This window comes from Argiope bruennichi, chromosome 8 (assembly GCF_947563725.1).
Source record: "Argiope bruennichi chromosome 8, qqArgBrue1.1, whole genome shotgun sequence".
Taxonomy (NCBI): Eukaryota; Metazoa; Arthropoda; class Arachnida; order Araneae; family Araneidae; genus Argiope; species Argiope bruennichi.
Window position 1 is genome coordinate 26,604,260 of NC_079158.1, and position 15,980 is coordinate 26,620,239.

Here is a 15,980-nt window from a genome sequence, read left to right on the forward strand (position 1 = left end):
AACATTCATAGCCCTTGAGGTTAAAAAAAACCATAGATTGTAAATAATCAAACACAACTTATAAAAGATCAAAAATATAAAAAAGAAATAAATATATGTATTTTGTGGTAAAATTAAAAATTTTTATTACTTTAAGCAGATAATTTTCAACCATAACTATTTTATTACACTGTTTAATTTAGAAGCCTTTTTGTGATGTGATATTGTATATACGAAGTGTTATCAACTAGTGGATTTCAACCACATTTCATTTTAATATATTTTATACTGCGAGTGACGATATATTACTTTCAATGAGAAGAAAAAATTCACCGAAGCCAATAATAATAATGATATTGATGTTACTCTCTTCATTTCCATGTTTTATATTCGGACCCAAAATATAAACATAGGGCTATACACTAAATTTATTAAGATATCATAGACATGCAATAAAATATCATTTTATTGCAATTTCATATACATCAAGGACATGCAGAAGAATAGAGTGATCCGTAGTTGATTAACACAGAGAGAGGAGGAATGGTGATCACTTGGCTGGAAACATATCGACATGCAGACTCCTGAGGGGGATGCCCGTCGTCTGTTTGACGGAGCAGGAGGAAAGGACGAGGGTGGTTGTGCGGAAGGAGCTGTGGTCGCTGTTGTTCTTCATGCGTCTTCCCATGGTGCGGGGACGGATGGCGCAACAGCAGAACAAGAGCTGTTTTAAATCCGTCTGTGGAAGAAATGGAACATAAATATTGCATAAAATTCTCAAAACTGAAAAAAGATTTGCTTTAATAGTTCACAAAGCAGGAATTTTTTCATTTGTGATAAAAAATTAACAATTTCTGCATTTTTTTTTTTTGCAACAAGATTTATATAAAAAATATTTAACAGTTCAATACACGCAACCATTTATTGAACATTGTCACAAGCGCAGAGTTATTTTGATTCCAAATAATGAGACACTTACTCTTTTAATATTGGCCATTTGAATAAAAATAAAATATGATTTGAATATAAGAGTATTTTTGTCATGCAAATATGTTCTATTTAAGCCATAAACGCAAAATTTAATAAGATAAATCAAAATTGCACTTCGCCCCTTTTTTCTACACTTTTTCTGTATTCATTTTCTTTATTTTCCATTTCATTAAATGTAAAACATGTTGTTTTTAATGTAAGTGGGTTTTTTTCTTTGTAAAAATATTGAAAGAATAAGAAAATCTATATTTTACATATCGTTTACATTTGAAAGTGTTTTGGAAAAAGAAACTTAAACACCGAACTTTGAAAATTCGTAACTTTTATTTTTATATACATATTTAAAAATTACTTTTATCACTCCTTATTCAGAATAAAATGAATTTTTAGCATACATTTCAAGACAACTTATTCATATTATAAGGGAATAAGTTTTATAAAATTACTTTTATCATTCCTTATTAAGAATAAAATGAATTTTTAGCATACATTTCAAGACAATTTATTCATATTATAAGGGAATAAATTTTATAAAATTACTTTTATCATTCCTTATTCAGAATATAATGAATTTTTAGCATACATTTCAAGACAATTTATTCATATTATAAGATAATAAATTTTATATAAGGATTTGCTACTTTTTTACGAACAGGAAAAGATTCGATCAGATTTCTTTAAAATATTCAAATTTTGCGTTTTTTTCCAATTCTATAACATGATCACTTTTCGAAAGTTCAGTAATATTTGACAAATCTGAGCTATCATCATTTCGTCTGTCAACAGGAATAATTACGAGAAGATATCTAAATTTCTGTCGCTCATGTTCGCAACGCTCTCATAGCCATAACATTAAAAAAAAAAAAAAAAAAAAAAAAAAAAAAACACTGGCACATGCTGGGATCATCTTGAACCCAACCTTCCTGTAAAAAATTGGATACATCGTTTCATTGATTTATTGATTGATTTAATTGATTATTTTAATTATTTTAATTGATTGATTATTTTAATCTTCTCCTTCTTCTTCTAGCTTCATGAAGATATAGGAAATCGCAGGTGTCAACCTTTATAAATTCCTAAAATTTTTAAACAAAAGAGAAATGATGGGTCAAAAAATCCCTGTGAGTGGACTGCTGGGTTAACAGGAACTGGAACTGGAATGTTTCCGATCGCGTAAATTGATAAAATTTGAATAGGAAAGAAAGTTTTTTGCTAGTAAAAATTATATATGGTTCGAAATGTAGTATTTAAAAAAATAAAAAGCTACTTAGTATTGCAAAAAAGCTTTAAAATATTTATTTATTATTATTTTAATAGCAAATCGAAAATGTATTATAATGCAATAATCTTCATGGTCATAAATTCATATGTTAAAAAAATATTAATTAAATCACTCCACCATTAGCATAATATATGAGTAATGGTTCAATAATATTAATGAACTTACTTTCATTTTTTTACAAATAATTATTTTTCAAAAATTTTTTTGACTATCACGTAATTTTCAATCAATCCATAAATATACATGTCACTTTCATTATATATATCTTTATAAAAATATATTAACTAGAGAGAAATAGTCTAATTGAAGAATAATTCTTGAAAATTTTGTTGCATAAGATTTCAGACAATTGCAATATAATGTAATTTTAATGATCCGTCAAAATTTGTATAATTCATGATTTGATAAAAAGGAAAAAAAAAATCTTTATGGCATGAGTTCTGATCATTACATTTCTTGAGATTAATTTATTAATTCTCAGCTTTTCAAATCTCTACGTATTATATCTTTTGGTAATCAGTGGAAAATGTCCCTTATATATATATATATATATATATATATATATATATATATATATATATATATATATATATATATATATATATATATATATATATATATATATATATATATATATATATATATATATATATATATATATATATTCTTAATGTACAAACCATTCAAGTTCCTTCAAAGTCCGCTGGTGAAGATCAGATTTGATTTATTAAATTCAATTACTTTCTAAGGGCAGTTGATATTAGTAATCGTATAGAATTAATGGCTTCCAAGCGAAGTAGCGAAAAGTGAGTAATGGGGTTTGGGGCTGCTGGCAGTAAAATAACCATGAGAAATCACCGTGAATTAAATTCACTTCAGTATAATATAAGTGATAAAGACATTGTAATTCAGGCTTTCTTGAGAAAATAAATTTTATTGAATTTTATATTATCAATGCATTGTAGATATTAGAAATTTTTAATTACTTTTAAGTTGAAAAGCTGCAATTTTCTTAAATGTTTCCTTCCCACAACAGATTTGTAGCAGAGTTTAACTGAGTCTCAAATTAATTATTAACTGCCAACTATAAGTCGTTTTAGTGGATAACATTTATGTTAAATATTAACTTTAAAAAAAGGATTCTAACGAGAAGAAATCAAGGTTAATGAAAGGCACACAAAAATGGGTAAAAAATTTACCCCTTCACAGAAAGAAACATAATAAGCAAATTGGAAATCATCTTTCACATAAGCTAAGATGAATCTGTTTGTGTTAGAAGTTTTTATCATTAAGTTTTAAAAAAATAATAACAAAATATAATTCTTAGTTAAGTTAATACTTATAGAAAAATGTGCTTTACGGTCAGTTCTTTACATAACATATTCTAAAATAATTTCCAAGCACGAATTTTACTCTTAAACAAGATTACAGTATACATTTCAATATATTTTTGTTGATAAACGCATTAAATTATTTAAATAATATCTTTAATTGAAATAATATGCAATAAATAATAAAAACGCATGACAACTCCTTTAAAATTTTCTTAGAAAATTTCTTTCAATAAGAATAAAATCTAAGAAATGGCTTTGAACTTGCCAATAAATTTTCTAAGACAGATTTCTGAAGTTTTATTTGAAAAATAACCTACTATTTTGTTTCGAATGTTGCAATCGGAGAAAAGAACATGATGCAATCAAAATGTCAGATAAGGTCGATTGTTACTACTTCGAAATCGCTCAACTCTTCATGTTTGAGAATCGGATAATACTCTACGAGGAAAATTGCTTGAGTTCGATTTCAGTGTTGTATGATGATAGACGGAAACGTTATACAATGGAATGTTTTTACTTTATGTTCTTTATTTTACAGACAGTATAATTTGATTCACTTTCAAAAGAAGATTATTTCAACAAAAGATGCTTTTTTTAATATTAGTTATCCACTCTGCACTGATTCAAAAGTTATCATTCCTTGCAGAACTTCTTTGGAATGGGTTTTTTGAGATAAATCTTGAAAATTCAAGAAAGTATGATTCCGAATAAAGTAGTTTTTTGAGATTTTTCAGAATATACTTTTATTTGGAAACTATACTTGATATAATGCATCTAAATATTGAAGTAGAATATCCTTCTTGAGTAATTTTTTATTATTACAAAAAACAAAAACAAATATTTTCAGATATATTGAATGTAGGTTGAAATTATTAAATGGTAATAAGAAAATAGTCTACAGAGAGAATGTTACAATTTGTGAATTAAACGCATAACAAATTAAGTTTATGAATTAACAATTTCTGTTATTGTTGTTTCTTATGGCACTTGCCACGGACAAGCCCACTGTTACGAAGACAGCGATTCAAGTCTGAGGGAGAGCACTTCTTGTTTTTGTAGTAGCGCCAACTAGGTTCAAGAGTACGACTTTGCCACTCACGCATCACTCATTCGCTTGCACAACCCCTTTTTTACAGGAGGACACATTCACACATATAGAACAACGCAAGAAGAACCATGCCCAAACCAGGACTCGAACGCGGGACGCCCAGATCAGGGGGAAGACGCGCTACCTCTATGCCAGGACGCCGGCATTAACAAAGTCTAGTGGCATCGAATAAAATTTCCTGAATGTGAAAGTTGGTCACAATGTAACTCTCTTTTTTGGAGCTTATGCTATTAAACTAACTATAAAATTAAATCAAATTTCATTTAGAGACTGTGGAAAATACGAAAAAGTGAATTCCGAGAGCAAAATTGTATGCAGTGTCCTTTACAGTGGAAAGGTCAAAATATTAAAAATGTTGCATGCGAATGAGCAGATTCTAATTTTATTTAATAAAAGATTATTTTTGTTAGTTTTGTATTAGGTCATTTATTTCTGCAAATGTTTTGACCATTTATGACCTACCTGTACATTTTTTTCTTCGTAGAAGTGTTATTTTATATAATAATTGCTATATTTAATTTACCACAAGACCTATTTTATTTGATTCTTTCTGCTTTTAATCACATTCATTTCAAAACAATTACTTACTATTTTAAATTGTCCCTTTATGTAAAGAATAATCGGCGTCCTGGCTTAGAGGTAGCGCGTCTTCCCCGGGTTCGGGCATGGTTGTTCTTTACCCTGTATTCTGTGAGATGTGTGAAAGAGCCCCTCCTCCCCCCCCGTAAAAAGGGTTTGTGCAAGCAAATATATGAGTGTCATTTTCATATGAGCTAGAGGTCAGACTTCTGCGCTCGGGTGCTCAGGGATCTTTACCCTCAGAAACTACTGCACCCCTCTTTTTGTTGTAAAGCGGACACGACACCATCAACATGATAAAGAATACATCATATTTTAACTTGTTCGCTTATTTTCCGAGTAATTACGTCTTCTAAAAACATATGGATTTTAATGATTTGTTTTTTAACCGTCATTTAATGCTTCATTATGGTTTCCATTACAGATGATAATATGACAAAATTTTACATTTTCATCACATTGCATATTTCAAAATTAATTTAATTTCTATGTGGTTTATCTTGACATATAATAATGTTGTGTAGAAAATTTCTCATATATTCCTTTCCCAAATTTCCATTTGAATAACACACAAATTCCCTGTAAGTTTCTATACGATGTTAAATAAGGCATTCATCTCGCATTCTATTGAAGCATAGCTACCCTCAAAATATTCTGTTATATGAAAAGCTCTGTAAGAAAGAATATAAGCATTTTTTTTTTTAAGCGCGTTGGTTACTTTCATTAGGAAGGGCAAACCTTACTCTGAAGTTCTCACTCATGAAGCAGTAGATGATGGGGTTGGCGAAGCTGTTGGCCATGGAGATCCAGTGGCAGGTGAAGAAAGCGGCGGTGAAGTCGGTGAATTCGGAGTCCGTCTCGGGCATCACAAGGTCGCGGTTGAAGTAGATGAGCAGGTTGAAGATGTGGATGGGCAGCCAGCACACGGCGAACAGTATCACCACGGTGAACATCATCTTCACAATCTGCAGGAGAGAGAAAAGGGGAAAGAAACATCAGGAAAACAAGGCTTGATACAGTTCTTGAATAAAGTAACAGAGGCATTTGCTATTTGAAAGTATGTTCTTTTCAAAAAATGTGTTAACTGCATTTTCTATTACTTATCAGTTAGTTACATATAACAATCATATGAGTGACTGTATCAATCATGTGATAATCAAATAGGAAAATGAAAAACAGTCTGCCCTAATTATACTGCATTTTGTCATTAAAAATATGATCTGATGTAGTTATTTATTAATCTTTGTACACTAAATAATAAGTGAGACTTCTCAAAAATATAAACTGGGTTTATATTTGTAATAACAATCAATATAACAGGTTTGCTTAGTGTTCATTTTAGGCAATGCATAGTTCAGAAGAAAGGAGCTCATGATTCTGCTCTTTCCCTTTTTTTTTTAGTTTCTTATTTTTTAATAGTCTTCTAATAAACAGGAAAAAATTGAAGACAAAAAATTGCAATTAAAATAAATGAAGTAAGTCTTTATTCGACATGGTTTCATTGACTTTAATGACAGATTAATAACTCCAAATGTTTAACATGTGTAATATAAACATGCCTTCTTCTACTGATGTCTGAATAATAATTAAAATAATTCTAAGGTTAATGAACTTATTTTAAAATTTAAACGCAGACGTAAAGATACATAACCTACTTAATTAATATGTATAAATCAAAATGTGTTACAAAATCTTTTTTGTAATTTGCTATTTGAAGGGCTAATATATCTCCAACAACATGAAATAAATCATAAAGATATATAAATGTAATAGGTATTAATGTTAACGAAATTTCAAAATATTTCAAACAACGTCAATGAAATTTACAGAAAAAAATAAATATGAATAGATATAATAACATCACTCTATTCATATTTTTAATATTAAAATAATGGGACCTTTCACACATATGTATTTTTCATTCATCTTGTTCTATTCATCGTTTAATAAAAAGGGACATAAGAAACAAATAGAAAAATAATAAAAATAAATAAATAATACATATAAATGGATAGGAAATGAACATAAAAAGCATAAATATGAATTGAAAATACAATAAGAATTTCTTTAGAAGCAGAGAATTTCTCATTTTATTTCGATGTAAATAAAAATTATATTCTTTTTGACAAAAAAATACTTTTATTAAACTGAACAAAAGAATGAAAACTCTACTAGTAATTGCTAGAATTTTTCTCCCAATAAACACTGGTTTTACAAAATGCATGACTAATATCATTCTGACTTTCAAAATCTTAAAATGCGATATTTTGTTCTTTCATGCGCAAGGAATTCCTATATTCAGCATTATCTTTCAAAAATGAAAGATCTTTTTCAAAGTATGAAACACTTTTGGGAATAATAAAAATGTATGGGCATTTTTCTTGTTTTCTTCAAAAAATTATTTAAAAAAAAACAAATTGTGTTAAATTATTCATTATTTCTTTTTTCATAGGGTAATAAAACAATAACATAGTAACCTGACTTTTTTACTAGCTATATAATATCACAGATTAATTTGCCACGTAAATTATAACTTCAGGTAGATATCTAATGATCTTTCTATCAAGCTATTAAGCCAGGAAAAAATTAATTGCTTGAAGTGACGGGTAAAAAACTTGAGTTCTTATGCATATACAGAAAAGAAATTATGTAGTCAAGAGTTCGTTATTTTTTCCAACTCGGGATTAATTACAGAAATCATATTAATGACTTCGTTCTTCCTTAAAACTTTTTATTAGAATTAATTACGTTTTTTTCTGTGCTGATTGACATTTTCTTATGCATTAATTTTCTCAAAGACATTGAATATTAACAGCAGCATGTGACACTGTTTAAGCTTTTACATTATTCTATGACTTTCAAAATGAATTATATTATTATTATTTCATATAATATTAATTTTTTTAAGGAATCCATATAGAAGATCGGGAGTATATTTGTGTTGAGCAATACATATAACTTTTACTAGAATAAGTGTATTAATTATTCTTTAATAGAAGTTATCTCAAATATTTTTTCTATGTCATTTTCGTAGCTACGTCTATTATTCAATTTTTCACCTTTCATACTCAAAAAACAAAGTCTTGATTCATTTCTTAAAGAAAGGGTCAAATGATGAATACTATGTTATGTTATAAAGTTTTTTTTACTTACCGTATTTTTGAATTACTCATTATCATTAAAATATTGATAATTCATAAATATTCTTTTGTACCACAAATAGCTTCAGCAAAATTCCAAGCAAAGGCTTGTTAGTAAATAATTGTTTAATGGATTACATCTTTTGTGAGATTTTTATTTGAGCTATAAAATGGACTTTACATTTTTTTCTCATTCGCCTTCTTAATATTCATTGGCTTGATATTTGAAATACACTACTAAATAATATGAATCTTTTTCTTAAACTGAGATTTCTGAGAGCATGCAAGTTATTGAAACCGTTAAATTCAAATATTATTAAAGATGATCATCAAAAATAATTGTTTTATTTATTACAAATAATTTGATGCACATAAACTTGTCGAAATTTCACTACATAATGGAACGAAAATAAGGAAAATGGGATACTTTTGTTACATTTAATATAGATTTTTTTTTTCATTTAATTGAACAGAAATATTTACTGAAATTGTGACCTCTCCGTTTGAAACTGATAATTTAACAAATATCCAACAACGAACGTATTTATTATTTGTAATTTCAACTTAATGCGTATATATAGAAAGAAATAAACCAATACTCTTTTCATTAAATTTTCATTAAGCAAATTGACTTGAAAATAACTATAAGCTTTATATTTATAGGTTTACATCTGGAATTATTTTAATGTGCATTATAAATAGCAACCAGCTTCGTTTCAAAACTATTCGCACGTTCGTAAGACTTTTCGTTGAAAAAAAAATAAATAACAAATTTATATAATTTAAGGGCTAAGATTTTCAACATCGTCGTGGCAATAAATTATTCTATTTAAACTGCTGAAATTCAATAAGGAACAACAATTTCTTGCTTGCAAAAGGATATATAAATATTTATTTGTATCTTAATTTAAAAATATGCCATGTATAAGTAATAAAATTAATTAAAATTAAATTAATACATCAGCTAATTACTTAAAAAGTGTTTTAGTATATTTCCACGCATTTAAATTATATTCATTACTTCGTAAATACCTTAAGCAATTTAATATCTTTAAATTTATTTCATAGTATAACTTACTACAGAACTGTATATAGATTAATGAAAATTCGAAATCTGTTTATATTGAAGTTTACTTTTACATTTAAAAAGAAATAGAAATTTGAATCAAAACAGTACAATTCCTTTTGCTACTCTCTTCTATTGAGCTTTGTTCTCAAGAAAATGCTTTAGAAATTGTACAATAAATTTTTTGAAATTAATTTTAAATTTATCGCTCAGATTTCCTTTAAATCTACGTCTATTTATCATGCAAAAACAATTTTTCAAGAATTGTAAAAATGTTACTCAAAAATTTAAATAAATATCTGAAAGCATCTAAACTCCTCTGTTAAAAATTCACTTCTGTACACGAAGGGAAAAATGTGTGCATATAAAATAGTTCTGAAAATAATATGAATATGACATGGACTACTAGAGTTTCTGCGAAATGATCTGAAAAGAATTTTTTTATTCTGCATTGGTGATACAAAAAGTTTAAAAGAAACCATACTTTTCTCTTTCAAGAGCTCATTATTTCGAACTACCCATATTTCTGTTAATACAAGAAGTTTCTACAGTCTTGTTTCAAGTAACTTCTTTAAGATTGCATTTCCCATCGATTTAAATATGATAAATTCAAAGAATAAAATTCGCATACATTGCTCTACTTTTTAAATTCTGAATACGAATAGAGTTCTCAGAGAGAAAAAAAAAACATCGAATACGTCAAAAGGAATAGTTCTTTGATGGGTTTATTAAATTAATCTTCGTATAGTTTTTAAGTACCTGCGTTTTTCACGTATTAATATTTGATATTTATTTTTAACCGTAAAGACGCGTTTTCCTTGGGCTTACTCAAAGAAGTATATCGGGCTTCGCAGTCAGGAGAATATTATTTTTAACAAAATTAAAAGAAAGTTACATTAACCCACTGACTGCGTAATTTTTAAAAACCACTATTTAGATGCGATGTTTGCAAATAAGTTCAGACATTTTTCTAACAAAGTGAACTATTACTATATGTTACACGATAACAATATGATATAATAAAAGTCTGTAATAGTAAAAATAAACACTCCAAACTACGAAGAACGCGGGATACAGTAGAAAAAGGGCTGATTGCCAACCCACGGAAATCGCAGGTTACGCAGCTGGAGGGTTAATCCTTTTGGGACGGGATGCCACTATCCTAAATGCACGCATGGGATGAAGCGTACGCGAAAGGAATCATTCCACAGGATCGGTGTTTTGCGTCGCTAAGAAAAATAAAGTTTAAGTCTTTACGTCGGCAATTTTTCTAACTTTTTAGATTATTAGTTAATTTATAATACGAGCACATTCTTCTTCTGACAAATTGCGTTTTCTTGCCATAATAAACCGAAACCTAGGCTTTCCGTAATAAAAAGAAACAGGCGCAAAAGGTATTCAAAAGCTACTCAAAATATAACAGAACTGACGGTAAAGCCCGAAAAGATTACAGTTACACAGTAATAGAGATAAAAGAAGAAAGCGAATTGTTCTATCAAGTGGAAAGTTACAAAAACCAGCTCTGTTTATTTATATTACCCTCCCTCCCCTCCCCTGAAACAGCGGATGAGTAAAATACGTAAGTCAAGTTGAATATGAACAAACTGAAGGTCAGGATACTAAAACTATATTTACTTCAAAAGTACTGGGCACAGGGAGTCATCTAGTGGCATTTAAAAATTGCTCCAGCTTAAAATGCGCATACGGATCACCGTCCCTCGAGTTCGATTTCCAGAAATGCACGGATGCTACACCGGCTATGAGAGAAGTTCAATGATAAGGGATATATTAACGCCCGTCACGAAAGGGTAAATGCTGCAGAATATATTTGGCGCAGGAAAAACATATAAAATATGTGTATGAATATAAAGTACGAAAGTCAGTTTTTAAATAAAGGCCACTTAAATAATGCCATAGAAAGTATATTTTTTTATTTATAACAATTTTTTATATTACTAAATTAGAAATAAAAATCTATCTTCTTTGCTTCTGATCTTCTTTTAAGCAACCCAACAGTGAAATGTACTCTCATCGGACTCCAGAGGTCCGGACGTCTGTTTTCTGAGACAAGAAAATGAAGAAAATTCCCAAAGGAAAATAATCAATTACGTGATAACAGAAAAACTGCACTTCAAACTGGATTTAAACCTTTTTGTAAACTCTCATTAATGCAATTCTAAACCTAATGAAAGGAGAAGTCATGAATGGTTTAGGGTGAGGTCTAAGTTGTACTGTGGACTGAAAAACCTGGAATATAAATTTTAGCTATATATAGGTGGCTGAGTTTTACAGCTGAATAAAATATATTTGATTTGTTATGTTTAAGTGAAATTGAACAATACTTCTGTATTATTGTGTATTCGTCTGGTGCTATTAATTTTTAATATCCACATTGATGATAATCATTTTCTCGTCACCTACAAAGAATGTAAGTTTCTGTCACTATATTTGCAATTGCATCTTCCATTTATTCATTGCCTGCAATAGTTCTTGTTTTGAATTTTTTTGGATACCCTTATGCGCATTTAGTTTCAATATATACCAGAATTTTTGTTGTTGTATGCATAGCATGTTTCCCAATTAGGGACAGATCCGCGGAATCGCAAGCATCTAAGCTCTCATTAATAATATTGACCAATATAAAAGAGGCTATTATGATTAAACTCCCACTATTTAATAGATATTGATATAATATACAATGTTGGATTTCTGATTAAACAGACTAAACAGCAAGGGGTGGCAGCCCCTAAGCTGCAAGGAGATCGCATACTAAACGATTGAAAATATTTACCTATTTGACAAATAAATAAGTTTGTAAAAAGCACAAATTCTATGAATTATAAAATATTAGGATAATAGTAACATATTCTAAAATATAATATGTGAACTTCTCGTATGTCTAATTACGTTTAATTTATTATTAGAATATGTATAAACATAGATCCATTATTTCAATAACATTGTCTACTGAAGTGGAAGCAAGACTTAATAAATAAATGCAGGATTGCATAGACATTTTCACAAAATTAATAAAGAAAGATAAACTTGAAATAAGTAATTAGTATGTTACTAGTGTGAAATTAAATTGACCAATTATTAAATCAGGGACACGGTACTCTATTTAGGACCACAAAGTATATAAATCCACCACATACGTAATTATAAATCCATATATTAGAGGACTTTCCTCGTTATAGACCAAAAAGAAAATAACCCTGGCGTTTGCTTTGATGGTCTTATCAAGCAAAAATACTTCCGAGAATACATCTTTCCTACCTTTAACTTAGCCATGAGCTGTTGCTGGTCTCGAGAAGCATCGGCATTGCCTGGTGAAGTATGTCGCCACATCTTCCACCCAATGCTGCTGTAAGCGAACGTCAGAATGATCATGGGCAGTACGAAGGTCACCACAAAGACCGCAACCGTGTACACCTGCAAGAAGGAATAATATTATTAGGGATATTCTAGAACAGGAAATTTAAAACCAATTTAAATTTCTTGAAGAAATTTTATAATGATGGCACACAAGGAAAAAGAATATATTTTCACGTTTGTGGAAAGTAATGAAAAATAGTTTCATGTTTGATATAGAAACCTTTCAAATGTTTTAACAATACAAAGTCAAGAAAAGTAGAAACATTAGTAATTTTTTTAAAACTTTTCGTGAAATCATGCTGTTCAGATTTTTCTTATTTTAAAAACAAGATGTCAAAACTAGAAAAATCCAAAAGCATTCATTTTAGGGAAAGATTGACTCATGAATAGTGGTAAATATTTTATTATTTATTATACGGTCTTTACTCAAATATATAATTATTTCCTATTTTTATAAAATGTTTCGATTATCTTTAATTTTACTCAGAAGTTTCATTTAATTAGTTTCGGCTTAGTTTCGTTTTTATGCAAAATTAAAAATGTAAGTATAATAAGGTTAGATTCAAGCAATGAGAACTTGAAATCAATTTTAAAAATAAAACTAACAAAACAATAAGTAATATTTTTAAAAATACTTAAAGCTTATCCAAAGACCTTTTTTTATTATATTTAATAGTATTCATGAGCTTCATATTATTACAAAGCTGTAATTTTGCTTCCCAGTACGACTAGTGTCATCGTAAGAAAAACCGTTGTAAAATCTGTCCTGTGCGTGCCGAGCGGATGCCGCGTCAATGACTTCATAGCTTCGCGACCATTTGGTGACTTGGCGACTAAATGAATCATACTGGAAAGTGCTAGAAGTTTCACGAACCATCCAGTAGGAACCGAGATACACCCAGAGACGCCCTGATTGGCCTGGAAGAATTTAGCCCGGCCTCCCGGAGCTATAAAAGACAGGCACTCTGAAGTTGCAGAGAAGTCGTGTGGGTGAGAGTCGGAGTCGCCGACAAGTAAAAGATTTGAGAGGATTAGACAGCAAGCAAGCTGCTGAATTCGCAATTAAATGCGCTGCGTTATTTCGATTGATTGGCGGTATTTGTAGAGAAAAAAATTTGCAACAATATATACAAATAATGCTTCATCATTTTTTATAAGAATAACTAAAATAGTTAAATTTTCAGTTTCATTCTTTCCTTCACTGCAATTTCCATCCACTCTTTTCAAAGGTATGTATGGGAGAACAAGCAAACACAATTAACTCCCTTGTTTTGTCTTTTTATTATTTAATCATCTTCCATTTCAGGAATATGCGGCCTTATTGATTCCTTAATAGATCTTAGACCTTAGAATACTTGATGTTTGTGGATAATGCGTAATTTAGGTATCGAATTATAGTTTTATTGAGATTTAATGTTAAATTATCAGTTTGAGAAGCAATAATTCGAAGTTTGTATGTCACATAGATTTGCCAATTCATGTTCACAATATCTGAAATTCGGGATTCATTGTAAATTTGTCATTGCTGTATAACAAAAAGAAAAAAACTATTTCGCTATATGAATTTTTTTCGCTTTATATAAAACATTATAAGCCTATTATAACTTATATATATGTCTATTAATATATAAGTATATTTATTATTACATTATAAATCTGATATAACTTTTCGATTAATTCATAAACTTTATTTTTATGCATATTCTTTCTATTAATTATGAATTAACCTTTCGATTAATTCATAGACTTTATTTCATTTGATATATATCATTTTATATTTACATGAACACATTTTATATTTGTTCACTTTTGATGTAGGAAAAAGTCAATTTTAAATTGTAATGGTTTTATTCGAATTTACAATATACATTGCAAGGCTTACTTACATTATTTTTAAATTGCATTTGATTCTAAATAAGTAAAACAGTAAATATATACTCCAGTACGTCAGAAAATACTTCAAAAGGAAACTATATTCATTTTGAAGTAGATTAAGAACGTCCGTTCGAATGACAAAATGTGTGCATCTGTTAATTTAGATGTTTTACTTAAAGTTTGTTAAACACTTTCATATTGTATGAAATCAAAAACATAGGTTCTTGATTTTTTTTTATTTACGTCCCAAATACAAGAACAAAATGTTACAATATCATCCTATTTCAAAATCGTTAATTTCACAGTATTTTAAAATAACTTTTCAACTATAATTAGGCACAGTTGCATTGCAAAACAATTTTGCAGTTGCAATACAATACAATCAATTATAAATGCATGATATACAAATATAATTGCATATCATGTATAATTAATTTATCGGTCTATGTATCTATTAAGAATCACGAAATAGAATTAAAGCGATTACCAAATGTTGCATAAATTACTTACTTAAAACATTGTTACGAAATCAATCACAAATAATAATAAAAATATTAATGTGATGATCTAGGCTGATAAAGTTTTAATAATTTGCTAACGTCAGGATCCAATTCATTAACATCAGTTGCATATTGCTGCTTTCAACGATATGTAATATGTTCTTAGACAGCAAATAAGCTTTTGATCTGTTCCTACCCTTAGTCAAATGTGATGAAGGAAAATAAATTAAAAATTTTGGATTCTTGCCTTCAAGCCAGGAGAAAGAGATTATATGGATTTTTAAAGTCAAAACTCTTTGGATGCATTTTCGAATTTTACTTTTAACTCTTATCTATTTGAACATATTACTTATCCAAATAGGGAACAGGAGTCAGAATTGACCCAATTAGGCCAAATAATAATGTAAAAATCTATGCTGCTACTATATAAATTTAAAAAGAATAATGAGTAGAAAAAGCAAAAAAAAATTACAGAGTACTTAAGCTTATCCCATTAATATCTACAATACACGAAAAATAAATTGGATAGAAAGAATAGCTAGCAACTCACTAAAAATTTGGATCTCTCTGCTAAACCATTTCAATCTCTGAATTATGTACATTCCATTAAAAGTTGGCATACATTATATGTCGGGAAAACAGAAGCTTGCTCTGATTTTAATAAATATCTCTGAATAAAATAAATATTCCCGCCTCTCAATCTAGAAATTTTAAGACACGTTTTTCGATTTAAATGACAATAAATAAAAAAC

At 28.7% G+C, this 15,980-nt stretch overlaps 1 protein-coding gene across 1 annotated transcript in view; it reads right to left on the reverse strand.

Moving 5' to 3' along the window:
- Positions 1-500: 500 nt before the first annotated feature.
- The window catches only part of LOC129981521 (RYamide receptor-like), a 253,774-nt gene continuing 238,294 nt past the window's right edge, over positions 501-15,980 (reverse strand). The window contains exons 3-5 of the mRNA XM_056092380.1: positions 12,755-12,910; positions 6,016-6,237; positions 501-718 (exon numbers count right to left, since the gene is read on the reverse strand). Coding sequence (XP_055948355.1) covers positions 530-718; positions 6,016-6,237; positions 12,755-12,910 — 567 coding nt within the window. The 3' untranslated portion in view covers positions 501-529. The remainder of the gene's footprint in view (positions 719-6,015; positions 6,238-12,754; positions 12,911-15,980) is intronic.